General features: G+C 38.5%; 1 protein-coding gene across 1 annotated transcript in view; it reads right to left on the bottom strand.

Moving 5' to 3' along the window:
* Window positions 1-18,648, bottom strand: part of LOC145666279 (uncharacterized) — a 123,835-nt gene that overhangs the window by 60,499 nt on the left and 44,688 nt on the right. The window contains exons 5-7 of the mRNA XM_081733342.1: window positions 9,921-10,111; window positions 7,400-7,580; window positions 4,653-4,907 (exon numbers count right to left, since the gene is read on the bottom strand). Coding sequence (XP_081589468.1) covers window positions 4,653-4,907; window positions 7,400-7,580; window positions 9,921-10,111 — 627 coding nt within the window. The remainder of the gene's footprint in view (window positions 1-4,652; window positions 4,908-7,399; window positions 7,581-9,920; window positions 10,112-18,648) is intronic.

The raw sequence follows: 18,648 nt of genomic DNA, 5'->3' as shown, positions 1-18,648 counted from the left end.
TATAAAATACCCAAAAATAATTAATTCATTTTTTATTATAATTACATTGATTTCCGCAATTTGATTCTAAATGTGATAAAAGCAAGTGCACAAGGTACAATACTCAATCTACTTTGCGCTCCGTAACTTTGTTTAAGTACTATGGTCAATGGCGGGTTTGGGGTTGGATGGGGGAAGTGTGCTAGAACTGGTATCAATGACACTACTATTGTTTGTGTATTGTGTTGTACACAAACTAAAATGCAAAAATGTACATTTCATTTAGGCAGCTCAATGCAGAATGAAGCCCTATAAAATATTTTAAGACATCCATTAATTACGACCTAGCTACTGCGTATGTAAAAGAAAACTTTTACCTATGATGTTTGTGTTATTAATGCACAGTACACACATGTTATTTACGTTTGGTGACGTACTGTATCATAGAAGGAATCTACGAAATTTATACTTTGCTAAACTAACCAAACCCAACCTACCTATCCTAACTTACATATATTTTATGTCCAACAATAAAAAGAAAGGAACAAACACCCAGCAAATTTTTACTTAATCCATTCATCACTATATTACATAAGTTAAACGTACCACGCATTGTTGTGCGGGAGCCTATGTGAAATACATTAGCTACGTAAGTCTTACGATTACCCATTCCTACTTTCATTTTGGTCAATTTATTTACCTTTGAACTCACAAGAAATATTACTAAATATGTATTTAAAACATAATTGAGAGCTGGACATTTCAAGCTTATTCGATGAATTGTAACTACACATTCAATAAAATGAGCTGAAAAATGCACAAAAAATAACGTGCAGTTTGACAAGTCGCCGGCAAAGTAGATATTAAAAAAAAGAAATTTAAAAAATACACGAATTTTATGGTAAACATAATTATGTATTTCCAGAATAATGCCTATTTCGCTGGTGCATATAAAGTGGTACACTTAAACTTTACAGAAATTTATAATATTTTATCAAAATGATGATAAATTTTAAAAAACTCAGTTACGGCCAATTACTTTAAAATTCTTAAGTTTCTAAGTAAAGGCGGATTTTCATGCCCGCGTTAGAACGGAAGCATCACATGTAGCATATTCACCGTAAATTATTTTCGTTTTCATACATCCGTGCGCGTATTGCGCCAAATTACTACTCCCTAGCTAATGCGCATGCGTAAAATAGAAAGTTTACGACTTCCGCCATCTTAGTCAGTGAATACAATAGTGTACGCGCGCTACTTCCGTCAGAATTGAACAAATTTCTACTCTGACGCGAGTGTAGCGCGCCATCTCCGATGCGTGATTTCATTGGCTGTTTAGCACAATCGCTCGCAACTCACGGAGGTAAAGGACACATGAAAATCCGCCTTAAGAGTTAACTTGTACTAATACCAGACACAGAAACTTATTTCGTGACCTACCGGCTAATGCACGTTCCGTAATAGATTGCGTCAACGGACTGCAATTTTAACTATTTAGCGATAATCGGCATTGAAAGTATAATGACTTCTTGCATTCTTGAGTTGTTTTCTTGTATGTATAATTTCTTGAACATTACTTCCGAATGACTCGTTAGACGTGTATTAGCAAGCGAAGGAAGTGAGTAATTTTCTTGGTTACACCCGCTTAGTAACACACACCAGCTATCACTCAGCAGGCACGTAGCCAGGATTTCGTAATAGGGGGGGTCCAAGACATGAAATACTGTGGTTATCACATCAGAGTTCGATTATTCTAAACTATTTTACTGGTAACATATGGTTCCTTTAATCAGGATTTCATAATGAAGGGGGGGGGGGGAGTTTGACATGAAATATTGTTGTTATCACAGCAGGGGCTTGATCAATTTAAACTATTTTAATAGCAACATATATTAGTTTGTTAAGACTTTAAAATTAGGACATGTTAGCAAGTATTTTAGTAACAAACTATGAAGAAATCTCGAATAAAAGAATATTAAAAAAAAGATTTGACATGAAAATGAAATCTTTAAGTTTTACGCCCCACGTCTATGCCGGTTAGGCTAAAGGAGACGGAGATGATGAGAGATGAGTGAAAGAGTGGAATGAAGAAAGTGGGAGGTAAGGGGACAACCCCGGGAAAACCAACTAGCACGGTGTTTGTCCACCACGAAGTCCACACGGCGCGTACTGCTACCGAACTAGGGACCCTAAGCACCGGAGGTGAACGCTCTACCACTGAGCCACCGCGCCAAAAAAAAAAAAAAAAAAAAAAGAGATTGAAAAAAAGATTTTACAATATCTACGTTCCTTCTTCTGTTCATCCAAATATAAAATAACAATTTTCCTTTCATTATGACCTCAACTATTAAAAAAAGAAAATTACGTATCCAATAATGTCTTGTAAAATATTTGATTATATTTGGGTTCCTTTCTCTGTTGAATCAAATGTTACTAGAACTTTCTTTCCACATAACTTATTTTTTATTATTTCGTCAACTGCTGTCTGTTGTAAATGACAAGTTAAAGGAGCAGAAAACTGTTTCTCAAATAACATGTTTGATACTGCAGAGAAGTGCTGACGAAAAATTATTTTTATTTTTAGCCTTTTTTTAAAATTTTTAACGCTTATTCTTCCTATTACTTGTTTCTTTTTGTTTCATCCTTGCTTATTTTTTTTATTTCTGGTCTCGAAGGGGGGGGGTCCGGACCCCCCGGACCCACCCCTTGGCTACGTGCCTGCACTCAGCCAAATAAATTATGCTTGTAAACAACCCTTTTGTATTGCTTTGTTGCAAAACTGTTACTTATTTCATTTAATCGTGTTTTAAACAAGAATTCATAGCAAATTGATGATATTTATAGATAGATTTTAATTGTTTCGATATTGTTCTAAAGTTGCACGAGAATAAGTATATTCACCGCATAAAAGTAGCTATTAGAAACTTTCGTAAATCCTTTTATCATCTTGTAATTCGTATTAATAACTCAAGAACCATTATATCCACAAAATTAAGTTTAATTAATACTTTCAAGAACTCAACAGGGTTTCATTTCATTGTATGTCTATTCATCACTGTTTAATTTCGTTTTAACCGTTCCTTTACGATTTCTCACATGCTGAGGGAAAACAGGGAATTTTTAGACGGCGTTGCCATCTTGTAGAGCACAAAATTCTCAGCTTTTACAAAGTACCAAATATTTCGGTAAATATTTGACGTATCAATCTTAAATAAACGTGACAATGCTCCTTATGGCATACTGATTTGCTCTATGAATTTTAAACCATACTGTACTAGGGGCCTTTTCCAAGTTATTGCACTATTTCCAAACTCAACTTTTCTCTCTTCTGTTGTGGCAACACTGTTTAACTGACTCTTCTAAATTTGAAGTCATCTTAAAGAGTTCTTACCAGTATTTAATTTAATGTGCAAAAATATTTGCTACGCCTTTCCTTGTGTGTGTTAAAGGTGTTTAAATTTGACACATGTTTAACGTTATTTCTCCAAAAGTATGCAACACTGATCTGCGAGTGTCATCTCTTTCTTCTTTGTTTTTATTGCTGATTCGAATTATGAAATCAAATTTAGGTCATTCCATTCAAAAAACATAACTTTATATTGGGTTGGCAACACTGTTCATCTGGTAATGTTACTCAATATATGAATAGGTGTCCCCCTTCCAATAGTTGCTTTGTGGAAAGTTTCGCTTCTCTCCCTCTGTTGGTTCCTCTGTTATAAACGTGGGACATTATAAATGGTTAACCCGGTATATATATATATATATATATATATATATATATATATATATATATATATATATATATGTGTGTGTGTGTGTGTGTGTGTGTGTGTGTGTGTGTGATGTGTGTGTGTATGTATATATGAGGGGTGTAAATGGTCGACAATGACCGATATTAGTGTTGAATCTATAGTTCTTGGGGTCGCCGAGATGAACAGTGACACTTCTGATGCTGTTTAAATCCAAATTCAGACCCGCATCTTGGGGGACGGGGAAATTGAAATACATAAAACTGATCAAAAATAACCCATATTAGTGTCGAATCCATAGTTTCCGGGGTCGCTGAGATTACCGGTAACAATTCCGATGCAGTGCCGCGCAACATGGAAGAGTGGAAGAGGAGGAGGGGGAGATATATATATATATATAAATGATTTGAAAAATGGCCGATATTTATGTCTCATCCGTAGTTTTCAGGGTCGCTGAGATGAAGAGTGACACTTCCGATCACGTTTAAAACCAAATTCAGCCCCACAACTTGGAAGCGGGGAAGATAATAAAATGATCGAAAATTACCAATATTAGTGTCTAATCCATAGTTTTCGAGATCATTCAGATGAACAGTGAATTGCCAATCCGGTTTAAATCCAAAATCAGCCCTGCCCCTTGGGGGTGGAGGAAAAAGGGATAAATAAAAATGATCGAAAATTGCCACTGTCAGTGTGTATTTAAATTATTTACTTCAACGCAGCGTAGCGGGTAACACTGTATATGCTAGTATATATATGAAATATGACGAAGATCTAAAGTATCAAGTCAAAATAATTTTGAAATGCTTGAGTACTTCATTGTGTATAGAGTTCTTTAAAAAATATAATTTAGTAAATGCCAAATTTAAACGTTTTTTGAACTTATAGTTAGTAATGTGTAACAGTTTTAACAATGTATATTACCTTTTGCCACGACAAGAACGAAATGTGTAGCAACTTCCATCTTCTGTAATCATTGCAAAGGATTTTTCGTTCTCTCATCTCCCGCTTTTCCTTGGCCCATTTCTTCCAGAGTGATAGGATGTTGCTCAGCAGTTTTTCTTTGTAATACATTTCACTGTCTGCTTCCTTTTCTAAGCATACAATTTTTTCATTGTACTTGTCTTTCCATTTCATAAATGATTGTTTCAGAACTACAATTTTGTGAAGTTCTTCAGCCTGGAACATAATATTGGTTTTAATACTTTTTTTTAGTTCAAATTATTAGGCTGTGGATCTTATAATGATTCTTTCTGGTTTTTAGGGCAATATTTCGTGTAAATTCTGTTCTATAATACACAATTTATACCGGTATAATACTATTTTTCTCACACACGTAATATCAGAGAAAAAAATCATGAGAATACAAATAAGAGAAATATAAAAGCTATTTTGTGTTGTTTTGTGTGTAAAAGCATAACAGGAAACTAATTTTATTATAATACTTTTCTTATATCATATGATTGAGAAACAGTGCCGTATGCAAAAGGGAAGCTTTTAACCCCTTTTCCAATATATTATGAGACGATAAAAATGTAATGAAATCTTTCAGTTTAACATCCCATGATTATGCCTTTTAAGCTAAGGGAGACGGGTGGTAAAGGCAAATGAATGATAATGGAAGAATCTGTGGTTGATAATGTGTGAAGAAATTATAGTACCCCGAGGAAACTCACGGACACGATGTTGTCCACCACAAACTTATTTGGCTGGGATCGAACCAAGGACCTCACGTACCAAATATAAGCGCTCTGCCACTGAGCCACTGTGCACCCCATGAGACAATAAAAAAAAACTATATTAAGATATGAATACAAATATCCCACGTATCCTGAAGTGGTATGAACTTGTGTGCTTGAACTCCTTCCTAATCTTGATGAAATTCTTTGTATGCCACTGACAAAAGGACACCGCTCGGGGTGGTTACACGTGCTATTGAAAACAGTTATGTGAGTTTGAGCACCAAGTATTACATCTTCGGGATATTCTACGAAGACTACCATTACCTTGTTCTTGTTTATTAACTTTGGTCCAGGTCCTTAAATTACTAATGTATGTTCTTAAATATTACTCCACTTGAATATATATTTAATAAATATTAGTGGTAACACTGCTATAAGGTGAGAGGCTTGAGTCAGACAAATGTATTCAGCAGATGATAACGGAAATTTAAACGACTAAGTAAGGCGAGTAGGAACGATTCTGTCTTAATGAGTCAAATACTGTAGTGTCGTGCGGTTGAGGTAGAGATTGGAAGCGCCTAAGCGGGGGTTCAAAACTCCCAACGAGATATTTACGAAAGTCAGGAAAGTGACCACGTAACGTGCGTGGATCAAAATTGAACTGACATGTAATCGGGTTGTTCAAATCTGTTTTCAGGGACTGTCTGATGCATATGATGACGAAGCGTTGTTCTATTTAACAATGTCGCGTTGATTGGATTGTTTCGGGAAGACAGGGATGCTATTCAGGAGGATAGCCCCTGTTCAGGATACCATCACATAGATAAGCTCTATCTTTCCTGCTGAAGGTGGATCGCCGATCGACTGCGCGTGACTTAGCCGCGAAAGTAGGCATGATCCACATGCTACATAACATTCATGGATTTCAAAATTTGCACCTCGATTGGTACCCCATTACATTACCAAGATGCATAAGTTTTTATTCCTATTGTTTTCAACTGCACAGGACTTGCCGTACTGCCATGAGAAGAAAGAGGACGACTTTCTTGGACGGATCAGCATTATGGGCAAAACATGGGCTCGCTCTCATGACTCATGATTGAAATTGCAATCTGGATCTCCTTGCATTATGAAACGGATGGTAGTAAATGTGATTTTCTTTGTGGTATACGACATCCACGTAATCCTCCACCATTCTGTATGTAACAAGCAGACAGTTGATGTAGCACAACTACGAGTTTCTTGCAACATCCGTGTTCTGGAGAAAACGACGGCACTTGCTGAGAATAATGACGTCATTTTGTACGACAGTTCCAGGTATTACACAGTTAATGGCATGCAAGATTTGTTGAACTGGTTATATGGAACTACTCAAAACATGTGCCGTATCTCTTAAATATGAGTCCTTTTGACTACAATCTCTTGACCAAGATGAAATAATCAATCCGCGGACAAAATTACGACTGAAGTGAAGCCATCATCAGTGTCATAGAGAAATTTCTTCGAAACGTCCAACGATTATGCCCTCGAGGAAAGGGAGATGATGATAATGAACACACTGGTTGAATGATAAAAGTGGGAGAACCCCAAGAAAAAAAGCCACGAACACGGTGTTAGTTAACTGCAAATCCCACTTGGTGAGAACTGGGATCGAACAAGGGACCCACACAGTAGAGGGATCACTCTACCACTGAAAGACAGCGGCCCTCGTTCTACGCTACCTTGACAAAGATGATCGTAGCGACAAGTGTGATAGAGATGTTTACATTAAAGCAATGTGTTATTTTATTTTCCAATAAAGCCAGGTACTAATTACGTACAGCAGTGTTGCTACTACTTTTTACGGACTCCTCGTATATATAAAGTGACGTATTTCTGTATTTATATAGATGTGCATCTCAGTGTATCTATAATTCGATTTACCTATGATTCTAATATTTTAAAATTAATTTAATTTATAATTACAAAAATTCCCTCATATCAACATACCTTTTCAAGTAATTCTTTTTCATATTGAACTAATTGCCACTTCTCGCACCACATTTGAAAATATTTATAACACATGTTATTGCGTAGAAAGCCTTTACACATTCTGTCAAGCATTCGCTTTTTCTGTTGCCTGTTGACATAATCTTTTAGAGCTTCAAAGCACATCCTCACTAACCACTTTCTATAGTTTTGGGTAAGAAAATTACAGAATATTAATGAAATTTTAGGAGTGATAAATGTAAATAACAAACAATATTCATTGAGATATTTCCGACCATTGTCTTTTTATCAAAATAATGGGAACATCTGCTCAATACAGGTGGGACCACAATTAGCCTGCAAAACTGCTCTGATTTGTCGTTAAGTGAAAACATATAAGCCATGGAAGGTTTCTGGATTAATACTATACAATTCTTCATGCAATATAGAACTCAGTACCGTTGGTTAAGTTGAAAGAGGAAATCCGCTCCAGAGTCTGAGCTCCAGAACTGAACAAAGACGTTAAATGATGTTGAGATTTGAAATTCGACGGGACAGGGGAAGCAATGTGGTCCATCCCGCTATTCATGAACAGATCTCAACAGCTCCACCAGTAGGTTACTTTGAGAAATTGAAACACTAACTGAAAATTTGGATCATAGAATGCACTTGATCACTTGAAATGCTCACATAATCCCAGGTAGTAATGGTTCATGTGAGATAAATCACAGAACCAATGGAATACCACACAGAACCACTGCCATGTTTCACGGTCGATTGGTTGGCTGGTCGGGATTTAATGGTGACATCAGCAACGATGCCATTTTCCCCGTTACGAAATGTTTCACGATACACAAGAGACAATTGGGGGTCCGCCGTACATAGATAAGTCCTGTTGTCAGGAATAAGTGAAAGAGTATTCACCGGATAATTTTACGCGCTTATCGGCGAGCCATTTCGCATGTTGTCAGCTACATTTTCTTCGCGCTAAAACATTGTTGGAGGTGATCGGCGATTTGGAAGATTCAGCTCGACTGTGGATATTCAGGTTATACAACTCGCATTGGATTGTAATTGTCGCAATGAGTTGTTCCAGGTGCTAATTGAATTCTGAAGCAACTTTCACTTCATTTGCTCTACGGTTGTTGGTGTTAATTCGCTTCAATGCTAGATAATCACTTTCCCTGAGACTTCTCTTCCGTCCACTAGTTTTCTTCTCCGATTTTTCCCATGAATTCTGTAAGCTGTATTCTTCTTAAACACTGTTCCTAGTGGGCAGAGATGGAATGGGTCGTGAGTCAAGATTTGTGAGTGGTCAACAGGGGTGACCCACTGCGACCCACTACCCACCATGACCTACCGACCCATTCTGCTCAGTGCATTATAGACAGTATCTTCTGAGCACTGCTCAGTGGTAGAGCGTTCACCTCTGGTGTTTGGGGTCCCGGATTCAAACCCTGCTCCCGCCAAGTGAACTTTGTGGTGGACAAATAGCGTGTGCGTGGGTTTTCTCGGGGTTCTCCCGTTTCCTCCCACTTTCTTCATTCCACCATTTCATTAATCTCTCATCATCATCGTCTCCTTTAGCCTAACCAGCATAACCGTGGGACGTAAAACTCAAAAATTTCATTTCATTTTTTTCTTCTGAGCACTGGTGAATTTGTCTACGTATTTCTTACAAGATCACCATTTTTATTCCTTTTTCATTTGTTCCTATTTACTTACTTAAGATATCTAGTAAAAAGAACTTCAGGGACTTTTGGGTATTATTATTATTTGTAATTGTAATAATAGGAATAGGATTACTACTTTGCTTTCGATACTATACTATTTCCCTTTACGTTGGCCTTGATTTGAGACTTCCAAATTTCATGGGTCAATGTGAGTGATGAATCAGTAGGTTATAGGTCAAGTTTTCATTGGCCCACGCCATCTCTGCTAGCGAGATATCTAACATACGAGTACTGACCACTATAGAAACACTTACGCCGACAACTCGGCATCTACGATTCTGCCTCTTTGAAATTCAAGAGAGGTCTCCTATGTTGCATCACCATCGTCTGCCCGCTTGGACACAATGTATCCGTTCTGCGCCCCCTGACGTATTACAGACGATTACCTAGCACATTACTTAAAAATCCTGTGCACGAATCCTGAAAAATGTAATGAAATCTTTCAGTTTTACGTCCCATGATCATCCCGGCTAGGCTAAAGGAGACGGTGTTGATGAGAAATGAATGGAATGATGGGATGAATAAAGCGGGAGGAAATAGGAGAACCCCGAGAAAACCTACCCACACGGTGTTTGTCCACCATAAAGTTCACTGGTGCGAGCTGAGATTGATCCAGGGACCCCACGCCTAGAAGTGAACGCTCTACTACTGAACCTCCGCGACCCATCTGCACGAATCCTAAGTGTTACAACTTAACGGATCTTATATTGTGGGAACAGCAGGTATTTCCATGTATTTGTATGGGTGTGTGTTCGAATAAAACTTGAAGTAAAACATCTAGCTTATAATAACATCTACACTTAACTCACCGATTAAATTGTATAGCTTTTTCGTATAGTTGAATATTTTTCATTTCTTCCTGTCTGACTAGAGCGGTCATCCAGTTTTTCCAGCAACGTTTTACCAATGAGTGTTGAAGATACTTATCTGCTAAAGCCGTGAGCTCCTCTTTTCTACGTTTGTAACCAACATACAACTTCAATTTTGTAAATGACATTTTCTGTGAAAGGAGAAATGAATATAGACAATTAATTATTAGTAATTGCTTTGGTTATTAGTTGATTAATTGTAGTTTAATGTTTCTTTGCAGCATCAAAGGTAAGGCCAACGTCCACAGTAAGTCCCTTAGGATGGCTATCTTAAATCAGCATTTCTTTAGATACAAAAAGGAAAGAAAAGGAAAAGAATTTCCAAATTGATTTTTTTTATTATATATCTACATTCTTTTATTATATTTGCAGAGGCGGTTCTAGAAAGTAAAAAGTAGAGGCAGGGCCGTGCTGGGACACTAACGAGGGCGGTGGGCAAGTCTACCAAAAGGGCGCCCATACAAACGTGAATATATATATATATGTGTGTGTGTGTGTGTGTTAAACATCCGAGGTGTTTCCTGTCCCCGAGATAAATCGGAAAGTACAGACCAACTTGGGTGTAGAGATGCATCGGAGCTATGAACACCGATGATTTCGAAAAAATGCAAAAACAGCCATACTCGGGAACAAAATGTCGAATTGAAACTGGGCAAAAGAGAATGCCCATTATATTTAATTGTTGATTCCATTAGTGTACAATCGGGTGTAGTGCAATGGCGATACAAGGTGGACTCCCAAAGAAACTGGAGTATGCTTCGAGTATTTTAGCAAACGTTGAATGAGGAAATGTACAACAATCAAGTACAAGATTTCAACAATCAAAAGTAACAGTACACAGTTCAAATTAGAACACTTAGAGTTCGAAAGAGAAATACGAAAGAGAAAAGGTTTCCTCTTTGTAATACGTAATTCGGTGAAATATAATAACTCCAAACACAGAAGCAATGAAACTCGACGAAACACAAGCTGTTGCGTGTGTTGCACAATGATACAAAGAAATAAATTTTCAAATTACCGATTTATTTTGTTTCGCACAATGTGTACACGAGACAGATGTGGATAATAAGAGTTCACGGTCTGATATTGTGGACCATTGACCGTATTGCAAAGATGATATCGGCGAAGAAATTTTTTCTGCATGTGGTGAAACACGCTTGAAATTTCGGAGATGACTGCCGCAGCTATATTAATTCAAGCAACAAGTTCTTCGGGTCTCGTAGCTGGTGTTGCATACAAAACGCGTTTCAATCACCCCCTTAAAAAGGAATCAAAGGGGTGTGAGGTGGGGTGAACAAGGTCGTCATAACACAGGCCCCCATGCCATAAAAGTTACCAACACCTACTGGCCCAATTGCCAGTAAATGTCGAACATCGATATAGGGAGGCGTAGAAGGACTCCCACTAGTGTGCTCTGGCGGCAGGGTTTCGTCGATTCAAAAGAGATATCTAGAGTCGGGTGTTGGAGTTACCACCGCGTAGCAGCGAGGACTTCATTTTGGTCCGCGCTCCTTCTATTCGTCGCGGAGAATCGCGAAGGGACCAACACGAACAATCGCCAGTCATCTGCATGCGGTTATTATTATATGTTATTTTTTCCTGACGAATTGTTCCTAAAGTGAGCTCTAGGGGCAAGAGTAACCCCTGCCTCTACATCATGAAGTGAAAACTCTTGAGATAAGTGCATATAATTGTATGCATTTATATAACAACTGTCACCGATTATTTGAAAGTTGGTATGGAAGAACCATGAAACAAATTAAATAGACAAGTATCATTTTATTATAAAATTACATGGCGAACGCTTTTAATCTGATCCCAAACGGTTATCATAACATATACACTGTTAAAGGGGCACTCTGATTAGTCGAATTAAAAAGACCTCTAACATTTATCCCTCTACAAGCTACGTAATCTTCATCGCCTCCGTGGCCAAATCGGAAGCATGCGAACCGAGTAATCCAAAGATTGATGGCTCGCGCCTCTACCACTCCCAAGGTACTTTTTAAGTGTTTTTTTAGAATCACCTAAAATAAACAAATTATTCATATAGACGATTTAACATATCTTGTGGAGAAATTGTGTGGTTCATTGCCGTTTCGTCGCGTTTCTACCGCTGATGGTCCGCTGGTGGTATAATTTTCAAAACGAAAGTGGGGCCACCGCGGATCGGCGAGATGTCGCTAGGTGCCCATCGGTGGTCCACCGACGCTTACGGCATGGGATCCTTCTCCCCAGTCCAAAGATTTGAAATGTTTTATTTAGATAGGTCTCCATATTTTTGTTAAAATGTGCAGGTGCTCTGTTATGCTGGAATCACATCTGCTGTCTTATGTTCTAACAGTTTCGGGAAAACATTACGTAAAAATAAAAAATACGTCCTCCCACAAAGGCGAGTCCGTAATAAATAATGTCCTACCACAAAATTATCCACCATACTGCACAGCACGCTCGTATTAAATCTCTGCTACTGATCCTTCACTAAAGTTGCATGTGGAGTTTTACGCCCTACACTTGGCTACTGCTAGTTTCAGGACGGTCTCTGATCATGCCAAGTTCGCTGTCTTCAAATTCAACTGCCCACATGGTGCGATCCGATTTCACGTAGGGGAAATTGAAGAGACCTTATCTCTCGAATGCTAATATGGACGTGTCGAAAAAATACAAGAAAAATTAGTCTCCTTTGAGGGCGACGGTCACGATATAAACGAATCGCCTCTAGGCTATTTTTTTGCCTCTCCATAAATGAGATGCATATCTGCCAGCTCATGAATAGCGTAATCTGCCATTGCGCAGGCACGTACAGATTAACACAATCAATTTTACTTAAACACCAACGTCTACACTTTTATTCAACCGTTAATACCTAGACACAATCCTCTACCGTTGAACGCATCACTTCCTATTCTGTTATACAGCAATTCCATCGGACTATGTATATCCCGATTGTGCTCCTTACCTGTTCTCCCTCAATAGCAACTGTATGAATGCATAACACAAAACTAGTACACAGAAGAATTTTAAAAAATATTTGTAATATGATATTTCGTAGGTCGTCTTTTATAAGGGCGAAGTATACTCTTCTCAGGTTCTTTACCAAGTCAGTATATGAATTTACTATACTGAAATGGTATGCTACAGAACAACTAAAGCCACTAATATATAAAGTGATATTTCGCAGGGCGCTCTGTGCGCAGGGTACACTGTACCCTTCAAATGAGTCTTAATCAACAGTAAAAGTATGTATTCATTGTACAGAACTGTGCCATACAGAAGAATAAATAAAACCGTTTATATTTGATGTGGTTTCGTAAGGACGCCTTACATAAAGAGCTCAGTGTACCCTTCACAGGTTCTTTACCAACAGTAAAAGTATGTATTCATTATACAGAACTGTGCCATACAGAAGAATAAATAAAACCGTTTATGCTTGATCTGGTTTTGCAAGGGCGCCTTATATAAAGGGCACAGTGTCCCTTCACGGGTTCTTTACCAACAGTAAAAGTATATATTCATTGTATAGAACTGTGCCATACAGAAGAATAAATAAAACCGTTTATCTTTGACGTGGCTTCGCAAGGGCGCCTTATATAAAGGGCGCAGTGTACTTATCACAGGTTCTTTACCAATAATAACTGTAAGAATTTATAAATACAAAAAAAAAACCGTACCTTTATTTATAATGTGATGTTTCGGAGGGCGCACCGGGACATGTCCCGGTGTCCCGGTGGGTCAGCACGGGCCTGAGTAGAGGGTAACCAGAACTCAGACTATGATAAGTATACCGTGAGTTTACTATAAACTTTCAAATATACTGTATATATAAGTAGTAGCTTCAATTATTTTTGTCACTCAAAAAACTAGGGAAGCTAGGCTCCCCGGCCCCGTCTCTGTATATTTGACAAAATTAAACGCAAATGAGGTTTATAAAACACATTCGTCTTCTCCGTGCAGATTTTGTATTCATATACTACACTTGTCCTCAACAGAATATTCGTGTGTTTATATGCTACGTCCGTATTGAAAGAAATCCACAGTTTAAAGGCCCACGATTATGCCTGTTAGGTTATGAGAGACCCTACGATTAAGGCAAGTGAATGATGATGAAAAAGTTAGTGGAATGAGAATGTGGGATTAAACGTGATTATCCCGAGAAATCCATGAACACAATGTTTTCCACCACAAACACTTGGCGGGGATCGAACCAGGGACCCCACGAATCAGAGGTGAGCGCTCTACCACTGAGCCAGCGCACCCCCGTATTGAAAGAGTCCCTTTAGGAACGGCTATCAGCCTTTCTTCAGAGACCCCCGAAAATATAAGCTCTAAAAGTCACCCAAGCCTATGATTGGGTTTTGAATGAAAAACGCAAATGAGGCATTTAAACCTCTTCGTTCAGATGTTGAGTTTAAATACCACAACATCCGTCTTCAGCGAAACGATTGGTTATGTGTTTATATGCCACATCTGTCTTTAAAGCATTAAAGTGTGATCCGAGCCACTCTCGAGTTTGTATTCAATGCAAGCATTTCTTTCACAAACCGAAGCCTGGATTATGAGCGTTAGCAGCTTAATCATCAAGAAACGCTATTAGAAATATAACGGCCAAAACAAAATCACTTCCCATAGAACTAATACTGTTTCGAATCTATCGTTACAGATAAGATTTCACTTTAACAAGTAACTAAATGATCACTCATCACCACTGACGCATAGCCATAGCAGTTAACTGGAGTGAGTGTGTCATTCGGCTATATGGAAACAGCTGATCCAACAAATACGTGACAGAATATGGAAAAGAGATCATTTCGTTCGACCACACAGTAAATGAAGTCCGATTTGTTGGTCTGTCAAAGCAGACTGTTCAGTGTATCTGTGAAAAATAGTATAATGCGTGTATAAACGCAAATTGATCAATCAGAATCATACTTGTGATCGCAAAGGAATTGTAACCCAGAGGGACGAGTTTTACTCCTGGTCAAGCAAAATCAGTTTCAAATCTGCAATGAATAATGCAGTTTATGAGTGCAAGTCCATTCCAAACAATTTCTGAAAAAAAAAACATTATGAAAGAAACTTGAAGTAATGGACATTTGAAGTTGAGCACCTCGATGGGTCACTTCTCATTGCGGCGCGGCGTATGAAGTTACACTCCTCCATTGGACTCAAGGACGGAGGTACTCTGCAGTGAACTGGAGACGTGTTGTGTGATCTGATATGCGCAAAATTAATGGTGGATTTTAATTATGCAAGGAGCCGAGGTCAACCTTTTTTTCCTTCGGTGTTGGGTTGTTTTGGAACTCTACACTTCCCATCTGCCCTCTTAGCTTGCTCGGAGCTCTGTTGTTCATCCTAACTTCAGTCACCTAATTTGCTCCGAGTTCTGTGACTCTTAACCCCCTCATTGCTTGCGTGGAGCACTGGAAATCCTAAAATCTACTCCACCTAGCTTGCTTCGGAGCTCTGTGGTATCCTGCCCTAGGCTGTTCGTGCCTTGGGAGACCTCTCTATTAATCCAATATTAGAGAATATACATTATACTAACATTTTTATAATATACTGTTTATAGCGTATTTTGTACTGGAAAAACGATTCCGGACTGTAATTTGCTCTACCCATGCTCTATCAACACCTGCATATACAGAACTTTACAATATGCTGAGTTTCAGCACTACTTTAGGCAAAACTTTTACTCCTCCTTTATCTCCTTAGAATACTATTTTCATAAATCCACCCCAATTCCTTGCTTTAGTGAGAAAGAGAGCATCATGTCCAAACTTGGTTTCTATCTATAGTAGTATACTCTGGATGATGATGCGTGTGTCACTTTTACTCTTTTATCTAATACTATAAGATACAAAGGTGTTAACGACAAACTGAAAGAGGTGATTCTTCATATAAAATAAGAGAATTTCACGTGGACCTTGGGGAAAAGTGTATAGTTTCAAAGCTAGGGCTGTCCAAAATCGTAGAAAATTTGCATTTCAACACGCGTTATTTCGTATTTGAGAAAAAGTGCGTGGTAGTCCTTATCAGAGTAAAGGGACCTGCACATTAGGGTGCATCGAATTTCCATTTTTTTTAAATCAGCTTACCCTTAGTGATATTTTTTTGCGAAATGGGCTCCATATAACGTGTAAAAAATTGCAAGTCGATTGGTCAATATCTTTAGGTGCCACCAACGGCTGAAAATTTTTAAATTTTGTTAAAAAATAAATGTTATTTAAAAAAATGTAAAATATGTACTTTGATAAAATATGGTTATCCTATGTGGTTTTGTTTCTGTAAAAAGTATATACTTTACGTGCGAAAAATTTCAGCTTGATGAGTCAAGTCATTCAGGTGCCACTAGTGGCTTAAAAATATGGTCAAATGTGGTATAATATGGTCATTTCTGAAAATTAAGTTGCATTGTTTGTGATTCATCTGGATCGTTAATTACATAAGAACTATTTTGTTTTACATCTGCAGCTCTTTGCTTATTTCCAAAGGATGTGGCTGCAGTTTGAGGTCCGCCCAACTGTATATACTAATGTTGCATATGGTAATGCAAGTTCATATCGTTACTCTTTTACCTCAAATTGTTTTTGTATTAAATTCTGGTATGTTTTCTCTTGATTGAAGTGTTGCTAGGACAAATCTATGTCGTACTTCTTGCCCACATACCGCTGATATCACTTCTGTCACCAACTTCACCATTCTTTCTACAGCGCGAGTGAGGCAGGGTAAGGATGTAATAGATTCATCAGCCATTGGAGCCGTTTTTACATTTTCTCTTAGCTTCTGCAGGCTCAAGTGTTTTGTCAGTGGCGGTTCTTTCAGCGTGCATGTTGACCAATTAATCTTATCAACATAGTTTGTCGCTTCTAAGTTGATTTCAGGGACGACGAATTCTTGTACCGGTACGCGATCACCACATTGGGTCTTTTGTCTTGCTTTTAGGACTCTCCTCCAGCCAAGTTCTCGTACTTTAGCATCTTGGTCAGTCAACATTGATAGAAGTAGGTTCTCAGGATTGCCGTACCACGCATTTGTACGAATCACTGGATGAATTTTCCTGTATTTCGCTTCCATGTGGCGAGAAGTCGTGATAAGATGACACAAATGACGAGCTCCTTCTGCACACGATGGATTACGGATCACAGCAAACCAGAGTGGCGCGTAGACCATCATGATGTACTGGACGATGGTTTTAAGTTCATTAGTGGGTTCTTTTGTTCCTACGTACAAACGTAAGACTCTATTTAGCCATCTGGCTTGATGAGTTTTACCAGGCTTCATGTGAGCTAACCCAACGGGGCATTCTCCTGAAGAAACTGCTTGGCAGATATTCAGCAAATATTTTTGGTTCGTGCTTAACATCCTCAGTGAAGTTGAGGTCCCAGTCGACTGGAACGGGCTGAAAATTCTGGAGTGGCAACTCTTCGCAGGTTGGAAGTGCTGATCCTATTGGTTCTCTAAATGTATTTGGTTTAGTAGACTTGCCGTCTATGAATTCAATCAAATGTCAAAATGGGAGCTCATTCGTGTGTATCATACAGACGATTCTCTGAAGGGGTTCGTTCAGGAAGACTTCAATATATGCCATCGCACCATTCTTCCGACCAGTGTTGGTAGCTGTACCGTCGCAACCCAAAAAACCAGATCGGACAGCGGGATATTTTGATGAACAAAGAACTTTGTGATGGCAGCCCGTATGCTCTCTTCTCTTCCAGATGAAGGAGAGACGTGGCCAAGATAGTTCGATCCTGGCTCCTGTAGCAGAACGTAGTGATCTTTTTTCATTATTCGGTGGTTGATGCCGTCTTTAGTCTCAAGGATGAGAGTCTGATTCTTTCTTCCGTCGAAGTATAACGTTTTTACTTTGGTCGGTTCAAGCGATGCGCTCACCTCTTTAACGAAGGTGTTTCCTAAAGATTTCTTCTCTTTCCGAATCTTGCTTTTGTCGATCACCTTCTGCTTATGAACTGGGGTAACCAGTCCGATATCTGCCAAAAGTGACGAAGTGATAATTGCGGTCTGATATATTACATCTATATACTGCATTGGAGAATGTCAGCAATCTAACTATCATTTGTTTAGAAGGGCTAGTATTCTTTCTTTTAAGCGCAGGAAGAAACTCGACAGTGGAAACTGACTCTTCTCAGGATTCATTTTGTAAAGGTACACTATCGTTTTGTCTTCTGAAACTACTAATTTCATTGGGCTTTGGTTGAGTTTTCTGACCTCAATTTTTTCGCAATAAATGTTTGACACGTTTCTGTGTCTCCTGTCTATAAAATCCTGCCATACACATCTGTCGGGTGGTTCTCTGGTCAATTAAAAATTAAACCTTCAATTCAGGCACTTTCTTCTCTCTCGCAGAAGTGTAAGCAACCGTATCGATGCATTTGCAAGAAGCGATATCAAACAAAGTTTTGCTGGCGAACTCCTGGAATTCTGCAACTTTGGAAGAAACAAAGAAAAAAACGGGTTGTCCTTGAACTTTTGCAGCTGACGGATCTTTTTTTTTTTGATAATGCAAAATCAACACTATAACCCGTTGCTCGCTCAAAATAGTTGCACCGCTGATTGATGCATTTTCCCAAACTTGAATTACTTTCCTTACCATTGAATGAGCTAGCACCTTAGCAGAGTGATCCTTCTGAGATGCTGCTTCCCATTTCGT

Source organism: Thermobia domestica, chromosome 12, assembly GCF_964235325.1.
Source record: "Thermobia domestica chromosome 12, izTheDome1.hap1.1, whole genome shotgun sequence".
NCBI lineage: Eukaryota > Metazoa > Arthropoda > Insecta > Zygentoma > Lepismatidae > Thermobia > Thermobia domestica.
Note: the sequence above shows the minus strand (reverse complement) of the source record. Positions and strands in the feature narration are given on the sequence as shown.